Below are 23,914 nucleotides of genomic sequence, written 5' to 3'. Positions count from 1 at the left end.
AAAGGCAATAATAATAAAGTAAATATAGATGCAGGCAGCAAGCAATACACAGGGTCCAGTTTATTCCTTTGAGGAACATATTACAGTTTTTTGGTTTCCGTGAAATGCATCACAAGATACAAAAGTTACAAATATCTGGACCAGTCAACACAGACTTACGTCTGCATGTTTCTCTTCTGGCGTTCAGTTTATATATTCCTGAAGATCGGTGTTTTAAGAATTATGATCGTTCCTGGGTGACTCTGTCACCCAGTAATTTTAGTGGTGATTTTTTTCCTTGAATGACATTTTCAATTAGTTACGTTTCATTGAAATGCAAAAAACATTGTGGTATTTCTTTGTGTAATTGCCATATCACAGCTTCTATTTTTCAGACACCTCCCTGGATCTTGAACACATCACTCAGTCACACATTCGACTTCGACTTGACGTGGTCACAAGTTTTTGTGGATTAATGTTTTTCATATTTTTTATTAATCCCGCAAAGTAATGGGGACCAATGAAAAGATCAAATATCGATCGAACAGATCTACAGACATATACCAGGTAAGAAAGCATATAAATATAGACATTAACGCATTGTTTGTAATCTCTAACCACTACAGAGCTACGAAGTCTACACTGTACACTTGACACGGTGCCAATGTACATTCATAATCAGAACCTTTACGTTTATAGTGAATTGTACGATGACGTCATAAAGTGTCTTACTGTAAATAAAGTCATGAAGTTTCTTACCATCTAGTTTATTTTGTTTACAAATAATGGCATATCTGTCAAGCACGACCAGCTGAATACTTGTGAGATGCTTGAGATGCTTGTGACATACCGGTTTAAACGACACATCAACTGTGTTCGTAGCTTATGTTGTTGTGTTCCAGATAGCTTTAGCTGGGTTGGACATATTTTGGCATTGAATGCATTATATCCTGTCTGTGATTTCGGTCAAATTTGGTTGGTTTTTCACTCATTTCCGCTCCGAAACTATGAGATGTTTGGGACATACCAGTGCAACAGAGACGTAAACCTTATTTGTAGCTTCTGCTGTTCTTCTGTTTCAAAAAGTTTTAGATCTAAAAATTCAGAGAATCTTTCCCGTAAAAATTACTATTGGGGATCCAGCCTGCTAATAACAATAAAGACAGAAAATGATGACTCCAAACTAATTGTCTATGTTAGTGGTTTGTCAACCTGCGTTCCGGGGACCCCTATGGGTCCTTTAAGAGGTTCCAGGGAGGCCCCAGGGTATGATTAAATAGTTTAACTTTCATTTACTAGATTATTTTTACTTACTTTTAACTTATTTAATAGATGTTAGCAAGCATTAGTGGATGAACAACAACTGTTTTGATCCTAGTTTAACCGTTATCTCCCTAACTACAGGATAGACAAGTATGGAGGTTGGGACAAAATCATATCTAACAATTTGAAAAAAATCTAGACTAAATCTTATCAAGTGACCCACTGTGTCCAGCATGTCTCTAGTGTGGGCGGCTGAAATGCAGAATCGTGCTCGGGACTCGATGATGGGTGTGGCGGGGAAGCCCACCACCACTGTGCCGATGTTCCTCTTCAACATCTCCCGGCCAAACGCGCTGCAAAACACCCAAAACATATTTTATATATATATCTATATATTTCTGAATATTTCATATACTGTATCTGGATATCACACACACACACACACACACACACACACACACACACACACACACACACACACACACACACACACACACACACACACACACACACACACACACACACACACACACACACACACACACACGGCTGACTCTTGAATGGCTGCAGTTAACAAAAGTGACCCACCCTATTTTGGCAGGCATGTAGAGCATCATAGGTATGACAGGCGAGTCGTCGTTGCCGTAGATGATTAAGCCCATGTCACGGAGTTTCCGGCGGAAGTAGGTGGTGTTCTCTGAGAGCTGCCTCAGGCGGTCAGCGCCTAGGAAAGGCGGGACGGACAGTTTAAGAATCATAAATAGTTAAATAATGAAAAGAGAGTTAAAGTGCAAATCCGTAACATTTTAGGGTGAAAGAAAATTGTATATTTGATGCTTTATTTAGTTGGCACTTCATAAGAAACAGCCATTTGATGTATTTGTGCTATGCATATGCTCCTCTTTGTGCTGGTTCCAATGATGGTGGCGGGGTCAGCCACACGCAGTAATTGAGAGGCAGCTACGCTGAATTTGACAAACCAGTGTAGCTAGTTGTGGTCAGTTAACGGTCAATACGGACAAACTGAAGTAGACAACAAATCAAATCAAATAAAGGCGCACTTGTGGGAATATCGTGTTTTGTACACAGTTTTGAATCTAATTCTAGGATGTGCAGTGTAATCAACCCGACAGAGAATCGCCGATTCTATGGAATTGCACTTTAAAAACCTCCACAAATACAACCGTCATTTTTTTGGTGTCGATTTGTCTTACTCTACAACTTGAAGGTGAATAGAGAAACATTCCATGTTAGAATCAAAATTGACAACAGACTCAGCCTTCCCAACACCACAATGAAATGCAGTAGATCAAAGGACAGTCTCGAACTGTACAGTAATGAAAATATTGAACGACGGCACACAGGCCTACGCTTGAGTGTCTTTTCTTTTCTACAGGAACTAAGTACGTCATGAGGGCATAACCCTACCACCTTCCAAAAAACACAAAATATAAAAAATAAAATAAACCATCACTCCCCCATCAATACGGTGCAGATTGCTTCAGTAGAACCCGGAGTGTGCCAAATGTTTAGAGATAGCATCTTATCCAAGTAAATAACCCCGTAACAACAACAACGATGGACATCTGCCCGGCTGGATGAGGAACACAGAGCATCAAAGCCTTGTGAGACACAACAAAGTCAAAAATCAAATGTACCATTTCCCCATCCCCCCTCCATCAAAGTCAATACATCTGAGGCTTCTCTCTGAACTGGCTGATTGGTTTGGGGTGGTAGAGGGGTAAAAGTAGTACACGGCGGTCTTGTTTTTTCGGCTGCTTTAGCTATGTGTTGCAAAAGAATGCCTACACATTTCTTATCCGTGTATATGATTTATGAAAAGCTTTCAGCTGCAGGCGCCCGTATTTTGACGCAAGCCTGCGTGCCTCAGACCCTTCCTTAAGAAACTTGAAGCTGATGCCAAAAAATGTTCGCTGGCAGCTCTCGGCCATCATTCAGACTCTGCGTCAGCGGCTGCAGCTTCAAAGGAATGGATTTCAAACACCGGACTGGACTGCAAACAATCAGACTGTCACTGTTACTCTTTACAACAGGGGGAAAACCTGTCGAGTCGGGATACAGCGCAAGGTCAGCCAGTCTGGACTGGAACAAGTGACGCAAACACTACTTTAAATACACACACGCACACGCGCGCACACACACACACACACACACACACACACACACACACACACACACACACACACACACACACACACACACACACACACACACACACACACACACACACACACACACACACACACACACACACACACACAATTTGCCGATATTGTTCACATATTAACTTATTATCATACATATTATTTCTCCAAATCTACGATTTGATTTGACTTTCGATTTTAAGGTCATGATTTGATTCAATTTTAGCTTTAAACATGTTTTTTTTATCAGCACTGACAGCTTCGCCATTGTTAGACTAGCGAATCTTGATATGTAAAGAAAAACACTTGATTCTCAATAAGTAACTTTTATTTTAATATTAAAAATTAAAAATAATAACAAAAATATGAGAATATTTAAACAACAAACCTAAACAGTTGAGAATTTCGCAAAAATTTGACGTTAGACAAATAATTAATAAGTTACTTATCACACTACTTTTAAGTTACTCACCAAAGGAAGAGCAGAAAAAAAGACACTATTTTTGCTGGAGAGGAACACAAGTAGTAGAAGGCAAATTACTCGGAGTAGCTCCACAGCTCCAATCAGAGCAATATTTTCTCCAAACAAAGCAAAAAAAATTCTAGATGTATTTAATTTACTTTGTTTCCTGCTGCCGGTCTGCTGTGGAGCAGATTGCTCCTGAAAAAAATCACGCCCCTGTTCTCGCGGTTTGGTGGCAAATGGCCCGCGACCCGGCACGGTCCTTGAGCCGGTGGTTAAGGGTTTATTAGGTCGGGTTTATTTCCCACTCTCATTTCCACATCTGTGCAATTACTGGACATTCTGGTCAAAGACGCACTCTCTTGAGTACACACAGTGAAACCCCAGAGGAGAGGGAAACGCGTCTACACCGATGCATACTTTGCACACCGTTACCGGGAATTTTCACTCTCATGTGTGTTCACTGTGCAGCAACTTGGATAATTTATATTGAACATTATTGTCTATTTTTTTAATATTCTAACAATTTTCTATATTTTCCTAATTGATTTTTATTTAATTCGTTCCTGCAGCCCTAGTGCCAGGTGGGTGAGTGCAGTGTGCGTTGAGGGATGCGGCAAAGCGAAACCTCCGGAGCTGACCGAAGCTCTACCAACTCCCAACAGGATTCATGAAAGTCAGAACTAATAAAGCTTGGAGCTTGGAAGAAACTACATTAAGAGTTTCAAACATTACGATTGCCGGTTCCCGGCTCCTCCTGGTAGCGTGCTGAAATATTCTTGAGCAAGGCACTTAACTCCCTAACTGCTCTCATTGATCTGGTGCTTGGAGTTTGGAGTTGTATGACTAGAAAAGCTCTATATAAATGCATCCCATTTACCATTGGCCATGTGAGTCATATCTGTGCTAAAACACGCCATGCCTGTGGTTCCTTTGTTTAATGTTTCTATTCATGAGTTGTTCATCGATAACAGCCTATATCACCTGGTTGGAAATGAAGAGATTGCCAAGGTAAATAAAGCTCAGTATCGGCATGCAGGAGCTATAGTACAAAGGTGGCAGAGCCAACGGGAGTACAAACAAACAAAACTCCACAGCAACAACCAATTCTCCACTCAGTGGCTTAAAGAGCCAAAGAACAGAGGAACTGAGAAAGCACTGTGTTAAAGGGACATCAACGGCACTGGCAGAAAAAGGTCTATCCTGCCATCTTGTGGTTACTACAGGAGAAAATGTTAAATTCTCAAAGCAGCCAGACAAAGAATGTTTAAGGAACCATTGAATGGGCATGAATACCGTACATTTCTGAGATGCTGCATTCCAATGAGACAGAAAAAAATTGTTTCTTTAATACAACTGCCAAACATCCTGTATCATTATTAGTGTAAAATGACATTTAGAGCTACGCGAAGGCACTCCTGCTCACTGCTAGACTTGTGGCTTCAATAGGTGCATACGGCATGTCGCCGTAACAAAATGGTCTTCGGCTAAAAAGCTAAAGTAATCCATGTGTGAGTTAAATATGGGGCTCAGCTCCTAAGGTCATATTGGAATTAGATTTACTTCAATTTACTTAACTGACTCCATTTTGTTTCTACAACTGTGGAGCCAATGCAATAATCAATCAAGACATGTTTTGCATCCTTGTCATTTCCTAATGTTCTCCAACTTCCTCCACCTACCGAGCGTGGTTCCGTCCTCCCCCATGATGATCTTCATGGAGGTGATGATCTGCTGCACCACGGGAGGCGACATGGAAGTGGCATACAGCGCACTGTGTGAGTGGCACCGCAGGTAGTCGATAAGCTCCTGACAAGAAGAATTACAAACTGATGCACTTTCTAGCGGTTTTACCGGAACTTTAATTCAAGATTTACAATGTAGGTGTTCAATTGGTCCCTGGCAAAACCTTAGCCTTTACAGCGTTTTTCTCAAAACTCTCTCCCTTCAACTTCCCGCTGCCTGGTTTCAGTCAGAAAGTGAAAGTCAAAGCTGGTCAGCTGCTCTTTGTGTTGCTCAGAATGTCCTTTTCAATTGTGTAACAGTTGACTAACACATGTCTCATGAAAGAAATTCCCAGAATACCTAGTTCCCCCAAGTTGGATGACCTAGTAATTATGGTAATAACTTGTGATTTCAGCTCAGAATATTATACCAAAGTAGTCTAAACGGCTCTATGTTGGCTGAATTAACCAACTCACCTTCTTGCCACCGATGTACCCCCCAGCTGAACCGAAGCTCTTGGTGAAGGTTCCCATCATGATGTCCACGTCTTTGGGGTCCAGGCCAAAGTAGTCCACCACGCCTCGTCCTTGAGGCCCCAGGGCCCCGATGCTGTGGGCCTCGTCCAGGTACAGATAGGCCTTGTAGCGTTTCTTCAGGGCAATCACCTCTGGCAGGCGAACTATTGAGCCCTCCATACTGCACAGGAAGAATGGTTTAATGGTTAAAAATAATAATAATTATTATTATTATTGATTTTTAGCCCACTGGCCATTAGGAATGGACATATACACAAGTGTGAATTCAGGACATGTGACCTTCATGGAAATCTACTTCAGCTCTTTAAATTCCCAGTGGACATCCCACTTCATTAGCCTTGAATTAGTTTAGTGTATTGATTACCGGCAGCCGTCTTTCTTTCATGAGAACAATATTGATCAAAACGGCTTAAACATCTTTGTGTAGCGAGTCAATTTAGAATGCAGGTGCTGAACTCGCCATGCTGGTCATGCACTTTATGAATAGCGGACGGACTCTTAATTTAATTTACTGACTTCCTTTGTTAACAAATGAAATACATATTAAAATAGCATTATGGAAATAGTAAATCCAACATATGAAGGAAAAAAACATAAACTGGTTGTTATACATTCATAATATCTTGTTTATTATATTCATACATGTCTGTCAATGGTTACGAAACGTTGTGTACCTTGCAAACGTACATGTTTTTTAACAGTTCAGCTGGACCCATTTCAGACAGATGGCTGTATATTAAAATTTTTATATATTTTATTTGGATTTTACAAATTTATTTGAACATCAAACAGGTTAATCTAGTCTTCATTGAATGTTAAGATATGCCATTTTTAACTCAGTAAGACATGTTTAATTCTCTCCTGTCTGAATACAAGGCCCTCACATTCTAACTTGTAGATTTTCTTAACAACACAGCTATACCTGTAAATGCCCTCCACCACGATGAGGATCTTCTTCCAGGGCCGGTGGGTCCTGGGCTGCCCGTGGACGATGGCGTCCCTCAGCAGCTTCTCCAGGCTCTGCATGTCTGGTTGAAAAGAACAGGAGCAGGGCATTAAGTTTAAGCTTTATTTTGAAAATAATTAGCGAGAAAAGAAAAATGTAGACACTTAGTTCAGTTAAGTTAGACAGATAGTCACAAATCTTGACAAATTAAAATCAGCAGAGTTTTAATGTCAAAGTTCTTTGCATAGTTTTAATGATTGTTGCAACCAAAAATGTTTTATTTTGTTGCAACTTTTCTGCGATGGAATTTGCTAAGGTTTCTTTTTTTGCACTGCTGCCTCACAGCAAGAAGGTCCTGGGTTCGATTCCCGCCTGGCGCACTGTTAGCACCGTGCTCCGGCGGGTTATCTCCCAATAAGGGGCCTTTCTGTGTGGAGTTTGCATGTTCTCCCCCTGCTCACATGGGGTTTCCTCCATCTAACCTCAGTAAGGACCCCCACTAAAAACATGCACCCATCATCGTCTGACCAGCGATGGACATATGGAACCAGGTCCCCGGGCGTGTCACTGACTGCTGCCAACTGCCCCTGACTGCCCCCCAGAGGAAGGACAAGCCAGGATGGGTCAAATGCAGAGGTCACATTTCACGGCCACCATCCAAAGCATGTGCATGGGTGTGTGTGTGTGTGTGTGTGTGTGTGTGTGTGTGTGTGTGTGTGTGTGTGTGTGTGTGTATGCATGTTTTGTAGTGGTGTGTCGTGTGACAATTAAAGATTCTTCTTCTTCTAGTTAAAGTTTTGGCCAAATTCATAAATCAATGGGGAGGAAAAGGGGGTAAAAAGGCATTCTGAATATCACAGAAACAACTGGAAATATTTTAGCCCACATCTTTTTTATTTTCTAAACATAAATAACCATGGCTTAAAGGTTAAAAAAAAAAAATCGCACTCAAACAGTATGAAATTCCTTATACAGTAAAAACCTAATTAAATCAATACCGCTGAGCTTTGTTGGAAGTCCATAAATTCTTGAGATAGCAAAAAAAAATTTTTTCCTGGAGGGACTGAAAGACTTGGACCTTTCCACTTGCTAACTGTAAATGCTCATTCATGTGAGCTTAAAATTCACACCATGCCCAATCCTGTTCCATGTGTTCTGCCAACAAAGCAAGTAAACACTGAATGAGGCTACTCCCAGCAGACACACCCTTAGTGCAGAATACATATTTAATTTTCCCATTTGAAAATGCCCCCTCCCCCAAAAATAAACATGTGACGGCAACATGTTGACTGTGATCGTATTTAAAGCAGCACCACCACTCACTGTTGTGTTTGAAGACTCGGATGGTGGAGCCGGACAGGCGAGCCCCCAGCACCAGGGAGGCGTGGTTCAGCTCGTCACTCAGGATGAGGCAGCCCTGGAACAACAACGGTTAATAATCTATGAATCCTAAAAGAATGCTAAGTAATATTAATAAGTCTTTTAAGTTTGGAAAGAAAGCAAGGAGCAGGTTGTGTCAATGGGGGTTTGGGCAGCCACGACACAAAACACACTGACATGTTCCATGAAACCAGTCAACAACACTGAAGTGGGTGAAGTTAAGTTTTTTTTAAAATTATTATTATTTATTATGGTGTTTTTATTTCTTCATTATAATTTTTATTATTTCATTTTATCAAAGGGTTGAATATTTTCTAAGTCATGAATAGCACATATTAGAGCTGGGCAATAAACCGCTATAATATCCTTATCGTGATATGAGACTATATATCACCTGGGATTTTGGCTATATCGAAATACTGCGATATAGTTAAAATGTTTTTAAAGAGCCTTAAAGTTAATAAATGCTGTTTTCTGAACTTATAGATTCATACTAGTCATAATATACACATTGTCAATGATTTATTGTATGTAAATATATTGTCAAATTGTCTATATCGACGTATTGATTTTGTCAATATCCCCCGGCACTAAAACATTGGTATTTCATCAAGACACTGTACCCTGTTTGAGCAACAGAATGACTGGAACATTTAAATATTTGAAATCCAACCCAAAGGCCTACGTAGGACATCAAATATTAATTTCTGAGATTCTGTGCATCAAATTTTAATTTTTAATTGGCTCTGTTTTCACAGTTTTCAATTTCGGATGGATTAAACCATAGACTAAACATGATTTACTCAAAACTGAATTAACACAATGTAGTTTCTTTGAATCAAAAATCATTAAAAAGATCAACCCCAGCCCTGAGTAGTCACTCAGTCATCAGTCATCGTATCCCTCCCATGATATCCAACACTCCCAAAAAAAACAAACAAAAAAAAAACCTCCCTCGGTTCACACATTTCCATACCTCGTCCTTTTACTGTATTGACCAATGACAGAGTGCGTTACAAAACATGCAACTATGTGCTAACGTGAGGAAGGAAGGGAGCTAAGAAGTGGAAAGATTAGGAATTCATGCTGTGTTTACAAGAGTCTCTCTCTCTCTCTCTCTCTCTCTCTCTCTCTCTCTCTCTCTCTCTCTCTCTCTCTCTCTCTCTCTCTCTCTCTCTCTCTCTCTCTCTCTCTCTCTCTCTCTCTCTCTCTCTCTCTCTCTCTCTCTCTCTCTCTCTCTCTCTCTCTCTCTCTCAGAAAGGAAATGATAGTAATACTGAACAGTTGATGGGCGTCATTTCGTTTTAAGGAACCAACTCTCTCACAGAGTTCATTTATCCGTCAGCTCGTCACTCCTTTTCCTGTTTCTGTCGCTACTGTGGAGGGAGGAAGAGGAAGTAAAAAGGCTCATTGGGGTTAGAGAGAAGTGCCAACCCACCCATAGTGTTTTCAGAACACTGAGCGGAATTCATTGTGTTGTGGCCTGAACTCACCAAGGTACAAAAATAAAAATAAAATACATGGACTTGTTTTTACCTCTCAAAGGAAATGCCCCCGCCAACACAAAAAACAAACAACTTCCAAATACAGCATCGGAGGTAATTTAGGCGATAATAAATTGTTAAGAAAGAAGAGCCCGGTCACTGGCAGTGTGACTGTACAGTAACGACATGAGAGCTGCTTGGCTTCACGCTGCAGCCCAGACGCCGGCGGTGTGACCCTAGCATTAGAGTCACATTTAGTATCTTTGTTTTGTTTTTGAGTTTTTGAGTGTTTTTATGCCAACTGCCCGTAGGGCAATGCACCAATCCTTACCATTGAAAATGAATATGGAAATGTATGTGTCAAAAGGCTTCACGTGGAAACCACAGTGTGAGTAAATTGGTTGTAGTACTGTTACCTTTCCAGTGAGCGCGGGAATGTTCATGGAGTTTGTGGCGAATCCCATCCCAAAAGCCAGGGACGAGTCCACGCCCAGGAATCTAGCGACCAGTTTCTCCAGCTCCTCGTGGAGGTCGAGGTTCCCTGCAGGGGTCAAAGGTCAACACATCAGGAGGTTGTGCAAATGATTAACATTGTGCTATGTTGATGATGGTTGTTGAATAAACTGTAAAGTATTTATATGGAGGTTTATTGTTCATTTTTTCAGGGTTTTTTTGTATATTGCCAATTATTTTCTTTTTTATGTTTTTTTTTTAATCTTGTTTATTGTAATTCTTAATAAACAAAATAAATGGACGATGCCAGCTGAGCCTGGGTGTAGTGAATTTGTGGTACTACAGAAAGTACCAAATAAACTCTTAGGAATGAACAGGAAGATGCATAAGGACTTTTAGAGGCTTTTATCCTACTTAAGTGAATTATATATTTCACAGTAACAGCTCCTCGCCCCTTTGTCTGAACTGCTCAGCTGGGGTATCTCTTCTACATCCCTATACTAAACCAATCAAGATGATATTAATTATAATCCAGTTTTGAAAACCCTTAAAATTTGCCGTTTCTCCCTTACCCATCTCACAGCGGGTGCTTCCCACTCCCACTCCATACTTCTCGGTGACTTCAACAGCAGCGTCAGTGCACTTTCCTGTGTTTTCGGCGAAGCCCAGGTAGTTGTAGGATCCCATGTTGATCACATCCTTCACTATCCTGCCCGTGTTCCTAGAAGGGAAATAGATCATTAACCAAAAACCGCACCTCAGACTCCGGTTAATGACCTTTTGCATAGAGTCTTGTAATGTTTGCTAGGAACCCCGCTTAGGTTTGGCAAGGCTGGACATTCCATTTCTTTAAAAAAAAAATTGTTTTTCAAAATCAAAGTCAATTAATATGAAATGCTAATGATGGAAGAAGTTTGACTCAAATTAATAACTTTTCTTTGGCCGTGGCATTTCCATGAGGAATTTATGACCTCATGTAAGTAAACGCCACACACACCCAAAAGTGATGACTTTGATGCTTTTTATTGGCCTGCTCAATACAAAAATGAGGTGATGCGGGAAATCATTATCATATCACAGTGTGACTCGCGGAAGTTGAGAAAATATCATTAACTCAAGCACCTGGCTGTCAAAACAGCACTCTTTAAACCTAGACCCTTTCTTTTCTTGTTTATTTTAAGATTCTTTTTCTTGTTATTTTTCATAGCTAATTCTTAGGATTATTGAGTATTATACATGTAATTACTTCTTGTTTAATCATTTATTTTGAGATGTATTTATTTATATTGTTAATAATTCATCTTTATGTTTACTTTATTGTTCATTGAAAATAATTATAATACATTTTAGGTTAACTGCATTTTGCTAAATTGTCCTTGTTTATTTTCTATTTTGTTTCTTTTGAGTGTTTCTTATTAATTGTTAGGTTTACTGTGTATTGACAGTTTCTTCTTTATCTCTAGGTTTTTTATGTGTTGCCATTTTTTCTATTTTAAGTTTCTTAGCTCTATTGCATTTTGCCAATTTTTCTTCCATTTCTATTCTATTATTTTATAAATGTTTTCCTATCGTGTTTTTGGCTAGAGCTGCTGTTGCAACACAATTTTGCTCCGGGGATGAATAAAGTATGTATGTATGTATGTATGTATGTATGTATCTATGGGTTTCTTGAGTTGCATTTTTCTTCTAAATGTTTTTTTCAGAAATCACTTTTCCACTTGGCGAGTTAATCCTCAGGTCAGGAGGTTTAAAAAAAAAAAAAACAAGGCGAGTGTTTCACTGTGTTTCAGTTTATGATATCCTGCGTTGGAATGTTCCATTCTTTATTTAACAGACACACTCACACACTCTGCTGGAAAGGAACAGAGGGGGATGGACTAAACAATCACTAAAACCCATTTACCCGCAGTGAGACATGTTGACAACGCTAAACTACATTTGTAAACTATACCATGTACTCTAAACAGTCAGCCCCTGCCTCCATAGACTTAAGTGCTGATCATCAAGCAGAACGGCTTTAAACTTGTATTTCAATGATAATTTAAAGGATAAAATATTGATAAATATTATGGAAAGCTGTACCCACCAGTCCACATTTTGTACCAGATGTTTTAGGACAGTCAGGACCAGTTGTTTCTGTATTTACACACAAGGTATCCGTACAGTTTTATTATGTAGTTAATAATTGATTGTTAATTCTAAAAGTTTATTTTCATTGATTATTGTTCATTTGTAGGTTTATTTTATTGGTTGTTGTTTTTTTGTTTGTTGTAGATGGCCAAATTTGTCTTGTTTATTTTTGCATTATTTATTTCATTTTTATTTATTCACATTTTTTATGTTTATTGTACATTACAAATTAATTTAAATGTAACTATATTAATTTTTTATTATTAAAATAATACTAATAATAATAATAATAATAACATTTTTTTCATTTCAAGATACAGGTGTGGGTATTCCTGCTGGGCATTACTGCCTGACGCACCTCCTCCAGTGCCTTTTGAACAGGTGTGCTGTGACACCCAACTGAACACCTCTATGGGCCTAAACGGGTCATCAGCTGGGGACCACCACTCATCAACGTTTCGCACCTTTAACCCCAGTACGTCTCGTGGTGGCAGGGATCTGTCCCTGCCACCCCCTGCTAATGCCCTAGGTGTTTGTCCCCCAACCCTTCTGCTTCCTCCTTAGCCACAGCCAGCCACAGCCAGAAGCTGCCTTTCTCCGCCTCCTCTGCCAGCTCTTTCATGGCTTTCCGATGCCCCGCTCCTGTACATCCCATGTCGCCGAGCAGTTGAGGAACCTACGAAGCCCCTACACCCCACTTCCACAGGGCAGATAACAGTTTTCCAGCCCGCCTCCCTGCACTCTTCCGCCAGATCAGAGTACTTGGCGTGCTTCCGCTCATAAGCAGCCTCCATACCTCCCTCCCATGGTACAGTGAGTTCCACGAGGAGGACTGTCTTACAAGCCTCTGACCACATGATGAGGTATGGCCGCAGGGCTATTTCCACAATCTCCCTGGGGAACTGGAGCTGCTTCCCCAGGTCGACCCTCATGGTCCACTCACTTCCCGGTGAGAGGAGTCTTGCTGTATCTCTCTGGCGGGAGGGTCTGACACTCTCTCCTGCCCTCGCAAACAGGATGGGATGTCGTCCTGGAGCGGAAGGTCTGCTGTTTGCCTCCTTTCTGCATGACTCTGACACCTCTGCCAGCTTCTTCAGAACTTGGTCGTGTGGCCACCTGTAGCATCCTTGGGACAGCGCTGTCGTGCAGCCCGACAGGATGTGCTGAAGGTTTGCGTTGATGGTATTGCAAAGGGGACAGGTCTCTTCAGCACCAAACCATTGGTGGATGTTTCGGGGACAAGGCAAGGTGTCATATGTGGCTCTGATCAGGAAGCTGAGCCTAGCTTGGGGGATCTTCCATAGGTCAGACCATGACATGGACCTGTCTATGAGACCTTCCCATGACGTCCAACGTCCTTGCTGGCCCTGGGACACCGCTTTGATGTTAAGGCGTTCCTCCTCAGTTCTTGCCACTTCTGCCACCACCATGGCTCTTCGGTCTTCTTTGGAAGCCTTTGACCAGAACAAGGGAGTATTGCCCCTCCCAAGGCCTGCTCGACCCTCCTGGACTCTGCCGACCACCTCGCGGTGCTTCAGCCTGCCGATCGCCGTGTCGACCTCTTATTTGGGCTTTCCACTTTCTTCCCGTTCTTATCTGGGTGCCCGCTGCTCTCACCAGCTGGTCAGTGGATTCCCTCAGCTCCAGCATCAGCCGAGCCTTCTCTTGCTTGTAACCCACGCTGATGGATTGCAGTGGTAGTTGTAGCGTGTTCCTACCAAAGAGGCCTACGTCTGAGAGGCATTTTGGTAGACCCAGCCACTTCCTGATGTACGAGTTTGCCAGCCCGTCCATCTTGCTTACCACTGAGGAGGGGATTTCGCTCATCTTCACTGGCCACATCACCCTTTGGTACAGTATGAACTGGTAACACCATACTTTGTACTTTCCGGGGAGTTGGCTTTGATTGATCTTGGCCAGGCCATCTGCGAGCTGCTTCCTCACCGTCTCCCCCATCTGCCTGTCAGAGAGCTCTGCTGTGTAGGTGCGACCCAGGCTACGGACAGGTTGATCTGCCATCAATGGAATATTCTCACCGCCCGCGACAAAGATGGTGCTGTCGCTTCTGACTCCTTTCCTGATCGACAGACTGCGTGACTTAGGGGGTTTGATCTTCATCCTCGCCCAGCTCACAACCTCGTCTATCCTCTTCAGCAGTCTTGTTGTGCATGCTGCTGTCTGGAGTATGGTGGTGATATCGTCCATGTAGCCTCTCACTGCTGGTAGCCTTTGTCCTGACGGCAGTTTCACTCCTCCGACCATCTTCCTAGCCCCTATGAGGATGATCTCGAAGGCTGCGACGAACAGGATGGGCGAGATTGAGCATCCCATGGCAATTCCTACTTCCAGCTGTTGCCAGCCTGTTGTGAAGTCCTGATGGGTGCAGCACATCTGGAGGTCTCCAAAGTACTTGGCCACCAGGGCTCTCATACAGACTGGGACATGGAAGAAATCCAAGGCGAACTCGATGAGTTGGTTGGTTGCATGAGCCACACAACATGCAGGTCACCTCTCTCTCTTTTCGCCCTTTGGATCTGCTCCCATATGACTGCAGAGTGTTCCACACACCCTGGGAAGCCTGGCACACCTGCATTCTGGCAGCTGGTGTCGATGTACCCGTTTCCTGTGAGGTAGCTGGTCAACCTCTTGGCCAGGATGGAGAAGAAGATCTTCCCTTCAACATTCAGGAGGGCGATACTCCTAAACTGGCTGATCGTACTGGAGTTCTGCTCCTTTGGGATGAAAACTGTGACAGCTCTTTGCCATTCTGAAGGGATGACTTGGTTTTTCCAGGCCGCTCTCAGCAGATTCCAGAGGTGTCTCAGGACCCCTGGGCAGTACTTGTACAGCTTGTATGGTATCCCGTTAGGGCCTGGGGCTGAGGCTGCTCTTGCCTTCCGGACCACCTCTGCTACCTTGCTGAGTTTGGGGAGGGCAGCATCAAAGAGGAATGCTGGGGGAGCTGGGCGAGGAACATAACCAGGGGATCCCAGTGGAGTTGACTTCACTGGGTCACTGTACTGCTCCTTGATGTAATTCTCCAGCTCAGACTTGGTAATCTCCAGCTTTCCGCTTCTCTTGTCCTCTAGCAGCTGTCTGGCATGCTTGAAGGGATTTTTGAAGAAGTTACTCCTCTTTTTCTCCTTCCGCCTTCTGCGCTCTGCCCTCCGTAGGCCGGCAAGATCTTTTTTCACCTCGTCCCACAGTGGCTTCAGGCCCTCCTTCTCCTCTCTGCTTGCCTTCCTCCACTGTTTTCGGAGTTGACGCCGCCTCTTCACCAACTGCTCGATCTCTCTCTCCCTCCTCCCCTTCTGCACTGGGCAAGCTTTCCCCTTTTCAGCAGTTACTCCGAATCTGCCGCTGCATTCATCATACAGGATGACTCCAATGCGGTTCAGCTTGGCTTCCACCTGGCCGCGCAGTGAATGCTCCAGGGTAAGGCTGAGGTCCTTGTCCAGCTTCTGCCAGACCGCAACTTCGTTGGCTTTAGGCCATTTGACCATCTGCCTCCTTCCAGGTTCTTTCCTCTCTGTTCTCTGGCTTTGCTCGTGGATGTTGGGGTTGCTGTGTGTTCTGTGTGTGTCTTCATCAGTGCCACTCTCGGAGGCATTGGCGTCCACCAAGGGCCCTCCTGTGTCCTCCACCTGCCTTTCTCCAGCAACGGTGGATCCCTCAGCACTGTGGTTTGCAACCTGGCTTTGGGTTCCTCTTGTCTGACCTGCGGTTGCAGTGCAATGTTGCTGCTGGCCTCCCTCTTCGCACTTCTTCCTTCCCTGGTGGATCCGCAAACCTCTGAAGGTGGTCACCTTCTCCCACCCACACCTGCATCTTCTCGTAATCCTATAATCTTTGTCTGTGTCCGTTCCAGTCGTTACCAAGAAATCCGTCTGTTTTGGCCCTTCTTCCACCCAGCCTCTCGGAGGGCCATCAGGTTGTTCCTTATTCGTTTCCGTAGTAACTTTAGGGTGTCCCTTTTATGGGACTAGTGGGTTAGGTAACTAGCCTTCCACTCCCGGTGCAGACTTTCCTGCAGTCATCCAGTCTTTCCTGGATGTCTTCCAGACTTCCCTGGATGCCAACTGCCCTTTCACAGTAGTCACTGGATGCCTCCAGATTGAACATAATAATTATTATTATTATCCCCTGTTGGTTTTGAAGAGAATGCTGTAAGTAAGTGAGTAAGTGTGCAAGTAAGTAAGCGAGAAAGTAAGTGAGTGAGTAAGTGTGCAAGTAAGTAAGTGAGGAAGTGTGTAAGTGTGTGAGTAAGTAAGTGTGTAAGTAAATGAGTAAGTAAATGAGTAAGTAAGTGTGTGAGTAAGTAAGCGAATGAGTGAGTTAGTTACTGTTTAAGTGTCTGAGTAAGTAAAGCTGCTTTCACACATGCACTATGTCAGGACCTGATTATCCCGATATTGTCTGGATTTACCCTTTCACACATGTAGCAAAAAAACAGAGGTTGTCCGTGTCAGATGAGTTTACATGTCCTGGAAATAATCCCATAATCCCACAGAGTCTGGAGAGCGTACAAGAGGCAGGATGTGACGCAATGACGCTGCAGAGTTTTAGAGCACACCCAAGAGGGCAGACGAGGCCACAGACTTATCAGTAGTCTGGCTTTTTGTTTGCGTTGATACTCCATGTATTTGGACATATCCGCAATATAAACAAGAGGAGTACCAAGGAGTACCAAGCAGCTACGCTCCGTGGACAAAGATCCGCACAAATGTAAATAACTGGCTCATGATAGAGATGTCATTAACACGCGACACAGCCACTCGCTTGCTGTGAATGATCCGGGCAATTACCTGCTCTGTTCACACATAACGCTCAATTGGATATTGCGCTGACTTTGTACTACGGTGCTGGCTGAGGGGAATGTCCGGGTGAAATGATTTGTACCTTTGCGATCACACATACAGCTCCTCCGGGTAATGTCTGGATAATTTCAAGTTTACAGTGCATGTGTGAAAGTAGCTTAAGTGAGTAAGTAAGTGAATGAGTGAGTAAGTTAGTGAGTAAGCAAGCAAGTAAGTGGGTCAATAGGTAAATGATTAATTCGTGAGTGAGTAAGTGAGCAAGTAAGTAAGCAAGTGAGGACGCAAGGAATTAGGTCAGTAAGTAAGTAAGTGAGTGAGTGCATGAGCAATGCCGAGTTCCGACTACGTAATTCTGGCCTGATATTCTTATCATGGACAGGTTTTTGGAGATTGCAAGCAAAGCCCCAAATCAGAGGTAAATCATGCTCCCGTGAGCAACTAGAATTTGGTGTGAACCGCTCCTAACGTGATTCGACTGCTCGCCAAGCGCTCGCCAATGGCTCGCAGACGCATGAGCAATAAGAGCATCTCCGCAGCTACGATCAGAACGATCTTTTCTACAAACAAAGCAAATAAAAACTCTAGATGTATTTAATTTACTCCGTTTCCTGCTTCTGCTCCTCTCCAGGTCGCTCCTGAAAAAATCCCGCCCATGTTCTCATGGTGTTCTCATGGTCCGGTGGTAAATGACCCAGTGGTTGGGAACCTCTGCACTAGAGGACATTCCGTCAGTGATGGTCATTTATCGGTCGGTTTATTTCCCACTTTCATCACCACATCTGTGGAATTACTGGACATTCTGATCAGAGGTGCACTCTCCCTTGTATACACAGTGAAATGCCGGAGGAGAGGGAAACACGGTGGTCTGCTCGTACGTCTCCATCAAGGGGGACGTACCGGGAATATTTCTCTCTCATGTGTGTTCACCGTGCAACAAATTGGATGAACTTATATTGAACTTTATTGCTCACCACATGTGAATTGATTCACTTACGTAAGCCAAAACATTTATAATCAATTATTTATTTTTAATATTAAACAAACATTCTATTAAATTTATTCCTGCAGCATAATATCTGGTTGTGTTGGGCTCGACTCAGGAGTGACGCAACGAGCTACAGCCAATGACAGCAGACGTGGAGTGAGGGGGAGGGGAGCAGTCGAGAAAGAGACAGAGAGATGGGAGTGCACTGGAGCAGCAGCCAGAAAGACACAACAAACCTATTTTACCTTTCTTCTCTAGGTTTTTAATATATTTCTTATTTAAATCTGCTTTAATTTGGGTTTTTTTTGCAGTGATCAAGAATATAATGTTTACTTACTCAAAAGTCCAGTTGTAGTCGTGGGAGACCATCTCCACCAGGTCCATCTTCGCCCCGGGAACACTACAGATGGGACGGTTCCAGTTGTCCCGGATCCTCATGTAAAGGTTCCGTGTGTAGAAGTTCTCAAAGTCCTGGTAGAGGGGCACAAAATCCTGAAAGAAAGAGCAGAAATATAAAGTAGATAAGTGAAAGGAAGAAATCAGAAAGAAAGTAAGAAAGAAAGAAAGAAAGAAAGAAAGAAAGAATTTTGAGAGTCAGGTAATCAGGTGTTAGATTACTTGGTTGCAACAGTCCAACAATACGTGGAAACAATAGACGTGAAATGCCCCTTGCGAAACTCTGGATGTTACAAAACCAGCTGCTTTCTCAGGTGAATACTGCGAGTAAAAAGGTGAAGGCACTCTTTCATGTAATCACTAGCACAGTGTTTCCCAACCGTTCTTCTTCCAAAGCACTTTTTACAATTAAATATTCCCATCTCAGACCACTATCCTGTTAACCATTAAAAACGCCACAAAACATCACAAACGCATAGAACTGTGCTTATTATTATTATTATTATTTTTATTATTATTATTATTATTATTATTATTATTATTATTATTATTATGCAAGACTCGCAAAGGATTCGTTCGTAGTGAATAGGGCTTGGTATTGTTTAAAAAATTACGATACAAGTACCAATACCAGTACCCTTAAAGTGATACCGATACCAAAAGAGTTCTTCATTTGGTACCTTGTTTTCCTACTTAGAAGCTTTCAGTTGCCTAAAATGCCACCACTCTAACCTAACCAAATCATTTTACACACCTGACTGTTGTTTTAAGACAGACTTGAACTTGAACCTTATTGGTCACGTTTCAATAACAGTCTATGTTACAAACGCAGATATACACCTATGTTACATGTATATACACCTATGTTACAGTGCCTCTTGCGCGGATCTGGCCGCTTCCCAGAGCCGTGGGCTGCAGCTCTGGAGCAGCCGTGGGGACAGAGGGCAGGGGGCTGGTGTAGGTACCAGATGTGCTCGGCTTCAGAGACCGGCTTGCACGGGCAAGTCAGAGGGTGAAACAAACCGCATGGCGCAGTGAGAGTGCTGACCGGCGCATGCCGGCTAAGGTGCAAGTGCCGGGCATACCACTGGCCTGTCTTATCGGAGGCGTCGGGGCGGTGGAGCGGCTAGATTTAATATGAGCATCATTACTGGACATTTTCAACACCAAGTTTATAATTCAGCTATCTTGCACTTGTATCTGGTTGAATTTAGAAACAGGAGATCATGCACTTCAGTTTGAGGTTGCTCCAATGGTTAATGTATTCTTTAATTTTTTCTAGATTCTCATGTAAGTCGCTTTGGACAAAAGCGTCCGTGAAATGAATGAATGTAAAATGTAAGTATTTTTTTTATATACATAAATTTTACCAGGCAAAAGAATTTACCGGAGTAATTACCGAAGCCAAACAGTCAAGGAAGTGACGTAGTGCCGTAAAGCCTCGTTCAGTGGGATGGCTGGGAATTAAATAAGCATTCTCCATATTATAAATCAGTGTAGCATCAAAATGATTTTGAAGTTGTTATTTTAAGTTAAAAAGTTACATAGTGTTGCTTGGAATCGAATAACTTTTGCAGTGATTGGCTGCGAGCAAAACCATACAAATAGCCATTTCTTTCTAGATATGTGTACAAAAAGGATTGAATGCAGGTACTGTACGACTGGAGAACTTTCGATACAACTTGGTGTAGTCCCACCCAAATAGTGCGGGGGGGGGGGGGGGGGGATTAATTCTCTGTATTCGTTTGAAACCGTGAAAATATTGCATATGGTGGCAAATATCCTATAATAGCCTACAACAAACCTTCTGCTCGTCCCGCTCTCGGGCCACGTGACACTTCTCGATGTTCCAGTGGCGCAGGAAGTCGCGGAGGTATCCAAAAATGGTGAGGATGCCGTAGCCCATGTAGGTGAGCACAGCCACCAGCAGAGGAGTCTCCTCAAAGGACTCGGCGAAGGGCTTCTTGTACAGGCTGGGGTTGGAGCTACGCACCACATTTTGGTTCTGGAGGGGGTAAAGATTAGGAAAAGAAATAAGATAAGACAAGTCAAGTCAGTCAAGACAGAGATCCTAATTAAAAAGAGATAAAAATATGACAACGTACACATTGATGTACACAAAGTTAACATCAAGTAACACTATGCTAACTAATATACAATAAGATAAGAAATCTCTAAGATAACTCTTTATTAATCCCCAGAGGCAAATTCCGGTGTTACTGCAGCAAAGAAATCTGTTCAGTCAAGAAGGTAATATGGAAGGGTAAGATGGCAACAAAACATTTAAAATATAAATAACATATTTGCATCCAGTAGTAACTAATGTATTAAAAAAAGAAAAAAGAAAAACAACATAAAAATCCAGAAGTTTAACCAAATGCTAACCTTTTAAAAGTCCTTCATTCCCTTTTAGTCATTATCAAAGGACTGTGCTTGGGCTTTTAACAGAATTTGTCGAAATGCAGAAATTTGTATAAGAACAAGCAGGGTGAAACCGAGCCTAAACTCATCAACAGGGTTTCAATATTAAAATTTCCATAAAGCACCGGAGGACAAACTAGGCCTTTAGCATAAATAATCACCTGGAGAGAGGTCATTCATTTTCTCTACACATCAGCGAATGGAATAGAAAGAACAAAGGTTTGGTTTAAAAAACACAACCGTGTCTGTGAGCTGGAAGCTGTTCCACTCGCCGGCAGTTTGTCCTTTAAAAGACAACAAGCTTATCTTCCCTTTTAATGTGTTTACTCATTACAACTAATGAGGACGGTGTCAGTTCAATTCTATTCAGAATCAAATCAAACATATGTTTACATTGTAAAAGTTAATGGAAAAAGAAAAATATATAATGCTAAATTTTAAATGAAAAGTGTATAATAAATAAAATATATATAAATATCTCTCAAGATTGTCTTTCTCCTTTAAAAAAAGATATGAAGGCCCTGCACAGACTGTGGTTAAACAGATGCTTTTCTTTAGCGTCGTGGTTAATGAACACAATAAACCTTTCAGCTGTACGGCTGTAACCAGGCTCACGGACCCTCCTCATACACCAACGCAATAAAATATCCATCAAGAAGGAAATAAAACCACCAGGGGCTACGGCCAATAAAACCCTATGAATAAAAGCACTGGAATAGGAACACATGAGCCTGTGTGCAAAAAGTGTGATTCTGTGGCGCTCCACACATCTAGGCCTATCATTAAACGTATTGCCTACTTGCCAAGTTTGTATTACTCCTTGTTTATTTTTTAGGTTTATTAGATTTTTCTGGTTTATTGTGATTATTACCCAGGTTTATTGTGATTATTTCATATTCAAATTTGTCCTGTCTTCTTGTTAATGTTTAGGTTTGTTGCAAATTGCCATTTCTTTCCTGTAATTTGTTGATTTTTTTTTGGGGGGGGGGGGTTTCATTGCTTTTTTTTATACTTAGGTTTACATTTATTGTTTATCAGTAGGTTATTGTAACAACCTATATCTGAAGACAAAAAGTAAACAAAAAATAACATTTTCAGAGCAAACTGCAGCCTGACTGGTTTACTACTTCTACAAAAATTAACTTTAATCAAATGAGGACCGTGGCTCATTACCCGCTGTGCTCGATAGCTTCGCAACGTAGCAACATAACATGTGACCGATCATGCTTCCTGAGAAATAACTCAGGGAAAGAGGACAGTGAGTGTATGAGTGTGTATGTATGTATGTATGTGTGTGTGTGTGTGTGTGTGTGTGTGTGAGAGTGTGTGTGTGTGTGTGTGAGTGTGAGTGTGTGTGTGTGTGTGTGTGTGTGTGTGTGTTTAAAGCCAGTCAAGCAGGTTCCTCCCTCCCTAAAAAGGATCCTAGAGAATGAGTGCTGTTCATGACCAGACCAGGTCTACATGGTTTTTGTGTTTGTACCAACCAACAAACCAACCAAGCGTTTTAGCCCTAAGAGACTCAGCAACAAAGACACTAATGGCTCGGTCAAAATCCAACTGCTCAGAATAACCATGAAATGTTCCAAGGAAACCCCCTGAAAAATATCTCCACAGGCCACACCAGTTGTATGTTACTCAGTGGAATGGATTGGGGGCAGTAGAAAGAAACTGAGGCAACGTTGTACTTACATAGCTTTATCAATGAAAATGTATTTGCTACTTTGACATCAGTCTTTGAACATTGGTGTCAAGGTTTTCCTGCTGTAAATGCCACAATGATTTCACAATGAGACTCTAGAACTCCCGACATGCTTGTTCACTAGGCTTGGACGATCATACAAAATTCCCATCGCCGACCGTTCGGGGGCAGCGATCGGCGATATATAATTTTATCGGGCGCATTTCCAGAAGTGCAGGATTCATTATTTACAAGTTAAGTATTTACACAAAAACATCCAGTTTCGACTAAATTAAGTCGAATAGCAACGGAAATAAATGGGGAGACGTCAGTCCCTACAGAGTAAGGACTTGGACACTCCCTAACCTCAGTTGTCTTTAAAAATGTTGTTTCATATATGCAGGCAAAAACAAAAATAAATAGACCTAAAATAAAAAAGACCGTTGTCTGGAGGAGAAACAAAAAAAACTCCACTCAAATTCTCTGAGTTAGGTTAACATTTTTTATTTTCCATAGAAGTAAGAAACAAAGGAAGGTCCAACGCCCTGCGCCCCAAAAACTCCCGTTGATACAATTACAATAAGACTGCAGATTGTTCAGTTCTTATTGATAAAACAAAATCTTATTGATTAAATTCTTATTATATATAATCTATAATCTATATATTATATTAGATATATTATAATATATTATTAACTGTTAACATCCCTAATTTGGAGCCAAAAGCGTATTTTATAACACCTACATCCAGCGCCCAACAATCTACCAGTTATCTACTTTTACTTCTAAAAGAGAGGCATGGAACGTTTCTTTAAAATAAACCAAACCGTTTGCCTCCCCCACATGACTCAAAGATTGTCGTTCAAAGTGTATCACAGTTTCGGTGCAAAGCGGTTGCGGGAGAGGATCATTTCAATTGAAAAGGGAGGGTCCAAAAGAGGTGTTAAAAGGAAACTCTGAAGCAATCAAGAAGGGAAGGCCCATAATCTTGGCAGGAGCTCAGATTTGTGCTGTCCTTTGTCAGCAGAGTTTCAAAAGGTAGGAAATATCAACAGATCACTTGACTGTAGGCGGACAACACTCGCTGAGGGAG

The 23,914-nt window shown here is 42.0% G+C and overlaps 1 protein-coding gene across 1 annotated transcript in view; it reads right to left on the bottom strand.

The window, feature by feature from the left end:
- sptlc2b (serine palmitoyltransferase, long chain base subunit 2b) overlaps positions 1–23,914 on the bottom strand; it is a gene marked incomplete at its 5' end in the record, with an annotated part of 30,615 nt that overhangs the window by 4,131 nt on the left and 2,570 nt on the right. The window contains 10 exons of the mRNA XM_080024376.1: positions 1,466–1,595; positions 1,831–1,966; positions 5,553–5,679; positions 6,072–6,291; positions 7,054–7,159; positions 8,401–8,494; positions 10,358–10,482; positions 10,967–11,115; positions 18,664–18,818; positions 20,527–20,727. Coding sequence (XP_079880502.1) covers positions 1,466–1,595; positions 1,831–1,966; positions 5,553–5,679; positions 6,072–6,291; positions 7,054–7,159; positions 8,401–8,494; positions 10,358–10,482; positions 10,967–11,115; positions 18,664–18,818; positions 20,527–20,727 — 1,443 coding nt within the window. The remainder of the gene's footprint in view (positions 1–1,465; positions 1,596–1,830; positions 1,967–5,552; positions 5,680–6,071; positions 6,292–7,053; positions 7,160–8,400; positions 8,495–10,357; positions 10,483–10,966; positions 11,116–18,663; positions 18,819–20,526; positions 20,728–23,914) is intronic.

Source organism: Zeus faber (assembly GCF_960531495.2).
Source record: "Zeus faber genome assembly, chromosome: 2".
Classification (NCBI taxonomy): Eukaryota; Metazoa; Chordata; class Actinopteri; order Zeiformes; family Zeidae; genus Zeus; species Zeus faber.
Note: the sequence above shows the minus strand (reverse complement) of the source record. Positions and strands in the feature narration are given on the sequence as shown.